The sequence below is a fragment of the Apis dorsata genome, unplaced genomic scaffold, assembly GCF_000469605.1.
Source record: "Apis dorsata unplaced genomic scaffold, Apis dorsata 1.3 scaffold_332, whole genome shotgun sequence".
In the NCBI taxonomy this organism is placed as follows: domain Eukaryota; kingdom Metazoa; phylum Arthropoda; class Insecta; order Hymenoptera; family Apidae; genus Apis; species Apis dorsata.
Window position 1 is genome coordinate 104950 of NW_006263600.1, and position 14714 is coordinate 119663.

The window sequence follows — 14714 nt, forward strand, 5'->3', positions numbered from 1 at the left end:
AATCAAAGAAATTGCACAACAAAATACATTGGACATTCAACAATGGACATTCAACGATCATGGTCAATCGCCACGAATACATCATTGAGGGGAATCCTCATTCATTCGGGCAAAAGCGTCGAGACAACCATTCCTCAAAGAAGATTCCATTCAAGGAATTCCCAACGATTACACCTACCTTCCATACAACATCTGAAACAATATCTCGAACAGTTGAATCAATATCATCATCGATTACGTATTTATCGATCTAAAAACAGATTCTAATAAACAGAGATCCGATCGATCATCTCACATAAACATCTCTCATAAGAGGCTCGATAAAATTTTACCTACTTCGAATACGAATCGACTTACCAAACTTACCAAACTTATCCCAAAATAAGGAAAAGCAAAGTGTGACGGCGATGATCGTAAACGATCCACAGCCATGATCGAGTAAAACTGCTCGAGTGGAGCATCAACGGTTCATCATGTTGAACGTAATGGCAGCGATGACGACGAGTCTGCCCAGCCGAGTGGATCCCACCCCTACGTCTTCCAGCAACACGAGCACCCCGTCGAGCACCGCTGCGAACAACGTCACCTCGGTTCCAGTTGAGAACCCCACGGTCGAGAATCTACCGGAGAACGTGAACGTGTTCGTGGTGGTGATCAAAGGTATCGTGATGGGAAGCATAATCACGACGGCGGTGCTGGGCAACGCTCTTGTGATCGCCAGCGTGAGGAGGCACAGAAGATTGAGAGTGGTGACCAATTGCTACGTGGTGAGCCTTGCAGCCGCGGATCTCCTGGTGGCTATGTGCGCGATGACGTTCAACGCCTCGGCCGAGTTGTCGGGCGGTAAATGGTTGTTCGGCCGGTTCATGTGCGACGTGTGGAACTCGTTGGACGTGTACTTTTCCACCGCCTCCATTCTTCACCTGTGCTGCATCAGCGTGGATAGGTATTACGCCATTGTCAGCCCTCTCGAGTACACGGTGATCATGAGACAGGGAACTGTGGGATGTATGTTGGGTAGTGCGTGGATTTTGCCAGCTTTGATCAGCTTCATACCGATATTCATGGGTTGGTACACCACGCAGGAACATTTGGATTACATGGTGAAGAATCCGGAGGTGAGTTTGATATTTCGATTGTATTTAGATCACGTATATAGGCGAGTTGAAATTTTACTTTCGATCGAATATTCATTCATTCATTGTAATTTTATGCTATATATTTCTCTCTCGATGATTCGTATTTATTTAATATTGTAAAAATATCACGAAGTATAGAAAATGGCCATTAATCATGATCCAAACGCACAAAGTACGCTCTGTTTCTTAATGTATTCGGAGTTTACGATGTCCAAAGATAATATCGCGTAATAATTACACGTCAAAGTGACACATTTCGTCGGAGAATCTTTCATATGCATTATACAACGTGACTTTCGGTCGACTGGATACCTGTAACGTGTCTGCTTAATAAGCGTTCCGACTTGCATACCAAATTATGAATACTGACAATAATTCCTCCGGGATAAGAGGATTTGTGCAAGGCTTTTCCTCAATTTGCATACGCGTGCGTTATAGGCAAATCGACCAATCACGTCCTTCACTTGGTCCACGTAACTTGCACTATTGTTTCCTTGATTGGCTAATTTGGTTATGCATAGTGGCCGAACACCATCGTGTAGGTCCTATTATAAATTCGACGAGTTATGATCCTAAAAAATTAAATTTATAATATTAATAATCAATTCTTATTTGCTTGAATTATATTACATAAGTAAAATTATTCATTAATCTAATGGAACAATTCCCGTATGTTTTTTGCTCGTGATAAAAATGTCAAGTGTTCGTATCTGTTTCACCAGTTGGCTAGACAAATCCAATTTGAACTCGACTGTAGTAAAAATAAAGTGAAATTGAAGAGTCGATGCTCCATTTGCAGCTGAAGTACTATTATGGACGATACAATTATGCGTATTCAATTGCAGTTTTTCGTCAATTTTTTTAACGAATGTTGAATTTTTGTAAATCTTCGCACTCGTAGATTTCTTTCAACGAAAAGATTCATCATCCTATTGATATACCTTGATAATAATTTTATAGAAGTTCCAATAGAGATAAAAGTTGAAAATAATTCGAGAAAATAATCGATCGATTATTTTATTTCTGCGTAATTACGTAAAGTCAAATTTTTTAATCGAAACGTATATTTTTTCTAAAAATATATTATTGGAATTTTTAATAAAAAATAAGTAAATGTATGATTGATTTCGTTGTTTGCCTAATTAAAATTGAAAAGTGACGCGTTTCTTTTAATTAACGTTGACTTGTAGCACAAGCACTTGACTAGGTTTATTATTACGTGGATTTATGTTTCAAAATGAAGTTTACGTAAGCGCGGGGAAAGGTTTCATCTCATTATGTCGCAGATTTAATATAAATTCCGCATACACGACAAGATTACCATTACGAAGAAAATTGAATTAAAAATTTTGCTTAAGCCTTGATGAAAATTGGAACTCGATCGAACAATTTTCTATGCCATTAACCTTCATGCGTTGTAACAAATTTATTACTGTCATATATTTTTTAATATACCTAGATTATATAACGGAAATTATTCTGTCAAACAGAGAAATTTTATTTTTTCGAGATACGTTGTTTAAAAGAAATTTGGACTTGTGCGTATTCTCTTCGAGACATAACCTTGAATATTAAAATAAAAACGAACAAATCCATTCAATGTCTCGTATTTTCAAAACTACATATAAAATATATTCTCAATTTGAGAGGTATATCAATAGGATGAGATTTCTATTAAGATTAGACATCTAATATGTTCTCTTAGCTATCGAAATTTTGACATAATTCTAATTAAACCACTTTACATATACTTAATCCAAGTACCCTTTACACACCCTTTATACACAATAAATCAATAATCTCATTTACTTATATAATCACTTACACATTAGCTTCCAACAATAACACGACCCACGCTCCTTAAAACAAAACATACAACTTTTGCCATAAAAATTTAAATAAACATTTTACGCAAATAGCAACATACATACTATACATACCAATATCGAAAAACACATGGATGATGGATATTCCCTTTTTAGGATCTTTGTAATTCCACCATCGAAGTCTCAGGTGTTTTTATCCTGAACATTACTATCTTAAAGCAACCCTTTGTATTCGATGTAAATCTCGTATCGATCGGAAGATAAATTGCAGAGACTGATGCGCAGGGTGTTATAGCGTATCCTCGTCGTTGCAGGTTTGCTCTTTCGTGGTGAACCGGCCATACGCTGTGATCAGTTCGTGCATCTCCTTTTGGATACCTGGCTTGGTGATGATAGTGATGTACTGTAAGATCTACAAGGAGGCGGTCAGACAAAGGAAGGCGCTCAGCAGGACGTCGAGCAACATCGTGCTGAACAGCGTGCACCATCACAGGTCCTCGACCAGGCAACACCATCATCAGCAGATGCTGCTTCAAGCGGCTGCCGAAACTGGTGAGTTTGCACGATTACACGTAAAACGTTTTAGCGTTGTCTCCAGTTCCTGTTTTATTGTTAGAACGGTGCATCCTCTGTCGTTTCAAAGTCATTTTCTGACGTCTCATTCAGGAAATCTGTTTCATTTTCTCTTTTCATTGCCCAACGTTGAGATATATCCGTGTTTTCGAAAGTAATAAACTTCATTTAGATGAAGAAACGTGCGTTAAAAAATAATAAAAATTAATATTTAATTGAAGATGTGAAAAATAAATTTTGATAATTTTTAAGTTATAGAATAAGGATATATTGATTGTCTTTTCTTAACTTGTTTTATTGTTAGAAAGTTTTAGACGAGTTTCCATAGCACGAAGATAACCATTGTTCTAGTTTTCATAGAATATTTAATAGGATGAAATATTCAAAGTTAAAATAAAGACCTTTAAAAAGCATTCATTTGGAAAACAAATGACTTTTAAGAATTTTAAAAAAGGAAGATTTATATCGCGTTAAACTTAAAATGAATTATGTAAATGTAGAATTATATTATATAAAATATTATAATAATTTCTTTCAACTTTACATTATGAAAAATAAATAACTTAACGTTTCGAAATATTACAAATGTTACAAATATCTAATCCATGTTTTCCAAAATAATTATGAAATATGAAATTTTCATTTTACGTTTATATTTACACAATTTTATACAATTCATTTTATATTTTTCAAAATAATTCTCAATCATTGAGTGCTATTCATTTCAACTGGGCCAAGTTTCAAGCTAAAACATCGATCGAACGATCGTGATTAATTTTTAATTTTTTAAATCAGCGGTCGTCAATGATCGAAATATTTGGAAATATCCGAAGCATCGATAATGAAAACAAGTGTTAATTAAAATTGATTACAAAAATTGCAATTTCTCACCTGATTTCAAAGAATTTTTATTAAAAGATTAATTAAGCACGTGATGTAATGTCTATTTAATGAAAGATTTCTTTTCACTTTTTTTTATCCTTTTACATTCTTTAAGAATGAAATTCATATTGTTAAATCATGTTATAATTTTAACAAAGATTAATGTTTTGATAAGAAATAATAATAACATAAAGTAATATTCTTCCATAACAGTAATTGATAAATTTCTAATATTGTTATAAACATAATAAATTTCCATTTGTGAATGGGACACAGGAAATTTATGGATGACGTATCCCATCTAGGGACGATCTAGATAGATAATGGTTATCCTAATCTTACTATTATACACATGTATCTTATTATATCATTGTTGGATCTCTCAGAACATTGAATATCATAAATTTCAATACGATCGATTTATTTAAAAAGCAAAATACATTTTATACAAAATTAAAAAATAAAGCAGATCAATATAGAGAAAATTATATAAAGTAAAGTAACTGAACCTTCTAATCGTGTAAATCACGTAAATTACATGTCGCAAATAAAAGTATCTCGTGCAATCGAGTTTCGCTAAGAATTTCAATAGGATTCAATTGAAAAATATAAAAAAAAAAAGAAATAATATAAGAAATTTCCACGAGATGGTTGAATATTGGAAGAAATTTCCAAAAGAGCATGATTTCCGGTTGACGAACAATGTTAACGCGAAATGCTTTAAAATCTGGAGAAGTCGCAGAGACGACAGGAAATTGTATTTTCCTCGGCATTTTCGGCACGAGTCTGTGCACGGTATTATACAATATATAGTTTAACGAGATAAGAGGATTTTGCAGGAGCATTCACCGCTTCTTTTCTCCTTTTTCTAAAATTGCAATGACGATGCAAGGGCATCGTTGGAGAAAATAGCAATCGGGGAAGCGAGTATTAGCGGACACTGAGGAACAAGGCGGAAGACCGCGATGACACGCGATTCGTAAGACGATTAACCAGTGGAAGAAGGATTATTTCTTGTGTAATCGAGTTGGAAACACGTCAAACAAGAAATTTCGCCGATGTTCTTCGTTTTTTCTTTGAGAAAAAGAAATATCAGGCATGAATCGTTAAAAGTTTTTTTTAATTTGAATTATTTCCTTCTAATAATAAGTCAGAAGATGTATTTATATCATAAACTTCAATTATAATTTTTAAATTTTAAATTAAATTTATATAATTCTATGTGAGAACCTTTGATTGATGATTCAATTTTTTACAAAAATAAATAAAGCATATAACGAACGATAACAAATGATTTATTCAATGTTTGTATTGATCAATATTTTACCATTATACAAAATATTCATAGTATAAATAAGATCACGAAAATAGAACGACTCAAAATAAGAAGAAAATGGAAAAACAAAATAACAGTAGTAAGAACTTCATTTTTCAGCAAAATGTATTTCAATCAAATACACATGCAGCTTATTCCTAGTTTATTCCCAACTGGATATGAATAGATAATGTATGGAAGATAGATCTACATGCAAAAATAAATAAAAAATGTAGAATATAATATTTTCTTCAAAGCTTCATTTTTGAGAAAATGAAAACATTCAAATGTACATTTGTCTGATCAATCGTTGATTATTTTACTAATAATATATATAACTCCTCATGAGATTAAGAAGTCTCGATATAAAATTATTCCGTTGCTAAAAGTATATATTTATATATCTTTGTTATTCTGTAATCTCTGTTATTCTGTAATGTTTCGATGTAACGAGGATAAAAATAACGAATTTCCGATAAATACGAGTTTTCGAAATCAATGAAAAATACGTGAATGTTGAAGTTTGTACAATTGTATTTTGATCGACAGTCACTGCGGTTTACAATTAAGGGCGCCGATTGAAAGCGGTTAAAACGATTGAACCGATTAAATGGGATTTTGCGGTTTCCTGATAAAATCGTGGTTTTCGGCTATTTTCGTTCGCATGTTGGATCATGATAATCCATTCATTCTAACGATTATAAACGAATGAAAAAACTGATTGATTTCGAGGATCGTTAAAACGTTAAAAAAATTCGAGTTGACATAAATAGGATTTGTCTGTACAATGCAGCATTCTGAGAACAAATATTTTCGCAAACATATGATTTTGTCCCTTCCATTATAATAATATTTTTCGAGAAGAATATATTTTCATCGTTTATTATTAGTGAAGTTTCGTTTCATGAAAATAAAATTTGTTCTTTTTAAAGAGTAATAGTTAATACAGAGAATAGATTTTAAACCAAACTATATTTTATTATTATTTTTAATAAGTTGATTGATAATAAATTAAAATCATTGAGATGCATTCCTTCCTACATAATAATCTAAATATTTAACAATGACAATAATTTTTAATTCAACAAATCAAACATAAATAAAAAAATTATTTGATTATAAAGAATAGCTAGTTTTAATTTTGTACTATTAAATATTAATTGATAATTTAAAGTTTTGATCAATTGTGCATCAATGCATCAAAAGTTTTCACTTAAGCTAACAGCAAGCCTATGAAAGTCGGAAATCATCCAAAATATAGGTGTATTGTACGTATGAATATTGTTTGCAAACGATAAAACGAATGCTTTGTCTTTGTTCAAACCGGAAAGTGAGAGTCGAATTCTAAACAAGAACGATACAATGGAGCGACGTGAATGCATAGTGCGAATACTATGCACTACGATATACTACGTACACTGTGATCAAACGTGGGTGTTGAAAGGTCAGTCAATCGAAAAAAAGATATTAATATAAAAAGAGTATGAGATCGTCAAATGGATTTGCAAAATATCGTTGAATGGTTTGAATCGTTACTTGCTATATTATATATCATTCTCTATTTTTTCTTGGAAAAATCTTACCTATTTGTTTATAAATATTTTGTTCGATTATTCTAATGATTTTTTTCAATCAATAGAATGTTTTATGTTTGTTAAAAATTCTAATATACTATACTCGAAATAGAAGATATTCAAGAACAAATATAGATATGTATTATCGATTACACAATCGAAACATATGAGTTTACAAAGTTCTTGGTGGAATAGTTGCAGATTTCACTGAAAATAATATTTTTTTAAGTCATAAACTATCAAATGGATAATCTCTGTAGCAATAATTCTGGAATATTATTCTACGCCAGACATCAAGTAAAATTCAATTCGATAAGAGTAAATAGAAATTTGCATCTAATCTAAAAAACTAATGAATTTTCAAATTAGTTGGAAATTGAATTTAAAATTATCTTAATATTATTTTATAACCCAAAGTATTTTATATTATTCTTTTTTAATATGATAATTGACTTCTTTTTTAAAAAACTTAACTTTTCGAATATTATTTCGAAAACTATAAATTTAACTTGAATTTTAAATAATCAAGTACTTAAATTGTTTGGATTTTATATTTCACGATAAATTTGACCAAACAAAGTTGATTAATATGAGTTTCGTAAATCGAAAAAACGTCATTGTGACGCATTTCGAACGTGACGAAAAAGGAGGAAATGGTTAATATGACAAACAATAAACAGAGATTTGTTCGATTCTATATCGTCTTTAATGACCCGTCATTAATATGTAACACCACGGTACGTGTCGGAAATTTACGAGCGCGCCTGTTCAACTGCAGTTGCAACGAAATTACGAATCGACTGCAAGTCACCCTCCTCTTTCCCCGGTGCGCAGAGGACTCGTCGGTCAGCCGACCTTGACCCTCAAACGTATCCTGTCATCGCTGCAATTTTACTCTGGTAAAGACTGAAAATTATAGTAGTGGAGATATTGAAGATAGAAAATAACGATAGTTCAATTTTCAATTTTTTTCAAAAATCTTTGAACGACTTTCGAATTCTTTTCTTGTTGAATTTTATCGTTGGACATCTGAATCAGTTTAACAAAATTAAGTTAAAATATTTTGTTATCGCACATTATTACTTGAATTAAAGTTTAGCTCAAAATAATACAAAATAATACGTGTGATAACAATGGATTTGAAATTTTCAAAAAGATTGTAAGGGTTTATTCAAAACGATAAACTATCTTTACTCCATATTTCAATATTTTTGTTTTTAAGTTTCTATAGAATTTCATATAGTTTAATTTAAATTTTCAACCATTTTAAATTTTGTATTTTAAACTTATAACAAAGATGATTAAATCAAAGAAAATGAAAATAAGCTATGATGAATGAATAAAATGAAATAATTTACATTTAAATAACTTAAATAATTTAAATTTTCGTAAGAACGTTTAAGAAGAAATCTGTCGATCATGCAAACTAGATTTGATCTAGAGCGACTCGAAGCCATCGCTAATCCCAACTGGAGGGCGTCAGTAGTAACGGATCGCATAGATCAGCCATAAGATTTCCTGTGTCTCGACCAATGACCTTGACCTAGCACGATCCGCATCATCGTCGGTATTCGAGGTGAATGGTGGTTAGCAGATCGAAAACGGAGGGGTGGGTGGCCGTGGAAGGTCAGGGTGACAGTTACCGACGTATTTTTATTCTTGGAACATTGCTAGCGCAGTTTTATCGCTGAGAAGTTGTTTTCGGTTACATAAACAAGGAAATTTCCAGACTGAACGACGACAAAGAAAAGTGGCTCGTTATATTCTTACACGAGAGCAGCAATTAGTGTTTCAAAGTTAATTCTGAAGAGCTTGTAAAAATTCATTCGAAGAGATTGCAATTTTACAAGAGATTGTTTTATTTCTACGTTTTTATTTTTATCTTGTTTCATTCGTGTTATAAACGTGTGTCTAAATTTTCTATCGAACATAAAATAATCGATGAATTTTAATTAAATTAATATTCAAAGATAATAAAATTTTTATATTTGTTACCGAGGAACTATATATTTATATGTTTTATATGGATATTAATTTCACCATTAAATTACATATTAGTCTACATATTAGTCTATGTAGTAAACTGAAAGTATTTTTTCTTTCCTTTTTTTATATTTCTTGAATGATGTATAAAAATTTGAAAATACAATTTCGCAGAATTTTCCTCTTAATTTAAATAATGTCATTTCATTTATCTTAATAACGATATGAAATTAAATTAAATTTATAACTTTAAAGCGAATATAATATATGGAAAAGATAAGCTTGATCTATATTCGTTAAATAATTTGAAGTGAATACATTTAAATGAAAACAATTCGAAATAATAGAAACTAGAACAAATTTATTTATTAATTTTATGGAAAATGAAGAAGGAATCATTGTGTTTGGAGAAGCAAAATTTTAAACAATCCTTCTAATTCTTGAACGTTGAAATTATAACAAAGAAAATGGACACAGATACGGATTTCCGCAACAATTAACAAAGCTCTCGGTGGCGGACGTTGATAAATTATGATTCAACCGCCTCGAGAGAGTGGCATTGCTGGATTATTCATACGTTTTAACAACAAATTGGTTATTTCTATGTAATTGTCATTGTTCCAATGAAATCTTGCTCGAGAGACTGTTCTCATCATTTTTCAAGACTTGTTCAATTCTCATCCATTTCACTAATTAAAAAAAAGTTTAATAAAATATGATATATGCCATTTATTACATGCAGTGAAAGAACAACAGTTCTTTGTTTTTCCTTTCAATTTGTTATTCAAAGAAATGAGATCATCAATATTTTGATTATTTGTATAATTGAATTCAATTTATTAATTGTATTTTATGTTAAAATTGTATGTTATGAAATAATAAAGTAAAAAAAAAAATAAAAAAATATAAAAGATAACTTAATAAAATTTTATCCATACTTTCAATGTATCAAAGATTCGAATTTGTCACTATTGAAAATTCTCGGATACGATTTTTGCACAATGATACACTACTTTTATATTGTTGTCAATCGCAATTTCCTTTTTTATTGATTTTGAGAAAAAATTAAAGAAAATTTCGATAATTTTTCAAGAAACAAATGTGGCCACGACGAATTGAATAAATGGTATAATTACACGTTCAATTTACCATGCATTTTAAACCATTGTATTTCGTAGATGATTATATTCTTATCTTTCCTCATCTATGAGAAACTTTATAACAATATTTAGATTAACTCTATTATCTATATTATTACTATAATTTCATGTTAAAATATGTTAATAATATTATTTGTGAAGCTTTATATGTCATTAGTAACGCAATTAATGTAATTCATAATTTTATCACAATTATATATAATTACAAATGTTGCGTACATATTATTATAAAATAGCGTTGAGGTACAACATTGTTATTTGAATAATTGCTCAACTTGGTAATTAAGTGCGAATGTTGAAAGCCAAAAATATTATTTTTATAAGATTATCTTTATAATATATATAAACAATAAATATCACATTTTTCGTTACTTCAATCTTCTCATTTCGATCAATTTCGATATCAGATCGTACTTTTCTAAGCGATCAAGATCAGACCCTACCCCTACAACTTCTATCCCTATTGGTTGCATAACAAATAGGATTAACGTAGGCCATTAGAGGACGCTCACGAAATTTACGGTGGAATGTTTTCAAATATGTATGTATATCGCTTTATACTCGAATTGACAAGTAGGACGATCGATATTCGACGGAGATGCATCCTCTTCTCCACTGCAATTCCTGTTGCACTCATGTCAAATTCGTGCAATCACGCACCAATATCTATTTAACGATCTATTTTTATATGCTTATCACACTGTGTGACAATTTTTATATGTATATTCTCCGATTATTATAATAATTGCACGTGATTAGAAGGAAAAAGAAGAAGAAAAATTATCGTTACCTCGATGTTTTCCTGATTATAAATGTTAGATGTTTTGTCGTTTCAAAAAATTAAAAATCTTCAAATATAGAATTTTCATTATAAAAATCTCTAATTCAAATCTTTTCAGCGACGTTTATTAAAAAATTGTTTAAAATTCGAATTCGTATGTGATTGAATCGAAAATTTTCTTCATATCACGTACAACGGGTAAAAGAATCGAACGATTGCGTTTTATCACAGATGCGTACGTGATTTCAATCCTCTTGATTCTTGATTCGATTCTCGTTCTCATCCTCGGAATCATTCGATACTTTCAATATTTGCACTAATCACTCCCTTTAAATCGGTAATATTGATTGCTTGCAAACAACGATGGAATATAATCAATACTATTGCAATCAAGTTTTGATTCGAAATTAAGGAATTTTCCTGGAATCTTTCTGGAGATTTGCTCATTTTCAATAATTTAATTAATGAGAATAAATTTGCAGGAAATTGGGTCATTGAATTTGAAGCGTCAAATTATACGATTATGAAAAAAAGATTAATATCAACAATTTTAATTTTTTTATTTATTCTATTTCTATTTTAATCGTTAAAATGAGCAAATTTAAAAAAGAAGCTTCTAATATCTTTTTAATAATATTTTGCATTTCTTAAAATAATAAAATAACAGATATTGAATCAATTTTATGTGTGACGATGAAGCTTGAACATATAAATAGAAGAAACTTTATAACTGGTCTATCAATCATTCGATCATATCAGTTGTTGAAGATCAATTTGGTGAGTAACGTTTGAGATAAGATCATACAAGATTAATTCGAGTCTTACCCTCAAAAAGACAATAAATTCTTTCCATTCCATTACAATTCTCTCATATTACCTTATATTTCCATTTTCTCATTTTCCTCATATTCTTTCCAAACATATTCGCGATAAAAATAACCAATCGGTAAAGAATTAGTTCGTTCGATCCAACACTAATAAAATCGAATTTTAAAATCAGAATTCTCCAGAGAAAATTCAAGAGGTCGAAAATTCTGATCGAATATGGTTCGTAAGAAAGCATGAAATCGGTATCATTCCTTTTATTGACTTTCTGGTTTCTTCGTGCCGCAATACTATTATTGTTATCGTTAGAATGAAGCAGTTTTCTCCGATAACTGAATTGGACATTGGTAAATAAGTTATTAACAAGATGTTCCGTAAGTGAATTAAACGTTGCTTCTATTCAGGATACTTTAATCCGATTAAAATCTTGAAAACACGTGGAAATATTTTTAATCGATATAAAAGTGACGTTTTATCGGTTTTACGCGTCAATCTATATTGAATTTATAATGTATTAAGGTTACGATATAGATTTACATAAAAAGTTAATAAAATTCTAATCTTAATTATAGTTTTTATTTACATTTATATTTTATTTGTATTACGATTTTCTACTCTTTTTTTTTTCAAAAACATGGAAATATATTGTTATAAATATTCATACAGATATGAGAAAAAGAATTTTTAAATTAACATATTTTAATTTATTTTGTATTATGATACTATTTTATAATATTTTAATAATTTTCGACTTAAAATTGATACCATTCTTGAATTAATTTTGTATAATAATATACAGTTAAAATTTAATGTTGCATCTAATTTAATTTTTTATTTATTGAAAAAAAATGATTTCTGTTTTTCTCATCAGAATATTGTCGCGAAAAATTTGTTTTTAAATTATATAACTTTTTCCTAAAAAAAAAGAAAGTGGATTATTTTATTATCTTATATAAAGTATAATAATGTGATTACATCAGAATAAATAAATGTTAAAAATTAGCAAATAGAAATAACAGTGGTTACTCGAGAGAATTTTAATCTCAAAGGTTTAGTCTGAGATTACGCTGAAGAGGAAAACGAGAGAAGCTTATTAGTAGCGATGGGATTAACTTTAACATGTATTCGTAAATCCAACCAAATCCCACGCAAAAGATTCATTTTTATGAACTTCAAATCTCAAAATGAATAGTTGTAAATTTCGAAAATCTACTTATAAATATTTCGCTATTGGTCAAATTTTTTTTTCATAGAATTCTTATAATGCAGTCTTTCCAATTCTATTAAAATAATATTTGATTTTCAATATATCCTCATTAAAAACAAAAATATATCACATTTACAAGCAAAATAATACTATTTTGAGACGCTTTAATATAAAACTAGATCATGCATGAGAATTAAAATAATTTACTTTCAAAAATAATTAATTTTAAATGAATTTTTAGAAATTATTCGATCTTTCATCCTACTCAATTTTATTTACAAGTATTCATATACGATTCGAATCTATAATATTTTTCATATCTATTTAAAAAAAATCTTTTTTTTTTTAGATATTTATAAAGTATCCGAATCTGGACAATGTTCAAATCTACTCGCGATACGTTTAGTTCCATCGCTACTTATTAGATGAAAAGCGCGAACGCGCAAGCTCACGAATACATCACGAATACATATACGACTTTGGACCTTGCCACCACTTTTGCCATCGACTTGAAGATTCGTATCTTAATAGTCGTTTTTTACAAGCATGCAACGTCGGTTCGAGCGAGCTCGACCTTAAGCTCTTCTTGAGTTAGTGGTATACTTGCACGATATCGAGAGGATAATGATTCGAATTGGAAATTTTTCGTATCCCGATCAAAGATGAATTCGGGAAATGTGAGTTGGAAAAATTGAATCGAGAGAAAAAATTATGGAGATTTAACTTATTTCAAAATAAGATCAAACGCGATTATTAATTATTTATTAATTCAAAGGTTTAATTAATTATTGATTTAATTAATTTCCTATCATTGATATTTTAAACGAAATATATTAATTGTTTTCCAATCATTGATATTTTAAACGAAATATATTAATTATTTTAACCTTGAACGTAATACAATTGATTATTTATATTTAAATTTTCTATACACGATATACATATAATTATGATATAAATTTTTAACTTTAAATTCTATTTTTAGTTTTAAACAAAATTATTAAGTAAAGTATTTAAGAAAAATAATTAAATAAGATAAGATATCAAAATGAAACGAAAAATATAATGAAAAAGATTTTAAATAAAATTCCTTCAATTTCTACTGTTAATGATTAGATTTATAACCTTTTAATTTTTTAAATTCAAGAAAACCCACGTAATGCTTACTCCAATATTTTTCTCTACAATAATTAAATTCAGAAATAAAATTCAATTCGTTAAATTTACTCCTTACTATTCAATAATCAAATTAAAAATATTTTTTTAATTAACGTAAAAACTATCTTTCCATCCAATCCGTCCATACGTGATCAATTTTCATCGGTTAAAAGCAAATTGAAAGGGATATACATCAGAGTAAATGAAATAGAATCGCCGAATAATTCACCTTGACCATCATACTGTTAATAAATGAATCGAACCTGACCCGAAAAAAAAAAAAAAAAAAAA

General features: G+C 29.6%; 1 protein-coding gene across 1 annotated transcript in view; it reads left to right on the forward strand.

Annotated features, from left to right (window-relative positions):
• Positions 1–367: 367 nt before the first annotated feature.
• The window catches only part of LOC102675512 (octopamine receptor beta-3R-like), a 102532-nt gene continuing 88185 nt past the window's right edge, over positions 368–14714 (forward strand). Inside the window, exons 1-2 of the mRNA XM_031511608.1 lie at positions 368–1118; positions 3280–3517. Coding sequence (XP_031367468.1) covers positions 474–1118; positions 3280–3517 — 883 coding nt within the window. The 5' untranslated portion in view covers positions 368–473. The remainder of the gene's footprint in view (positions 1119–3279; positions 3518–14714) is intronic.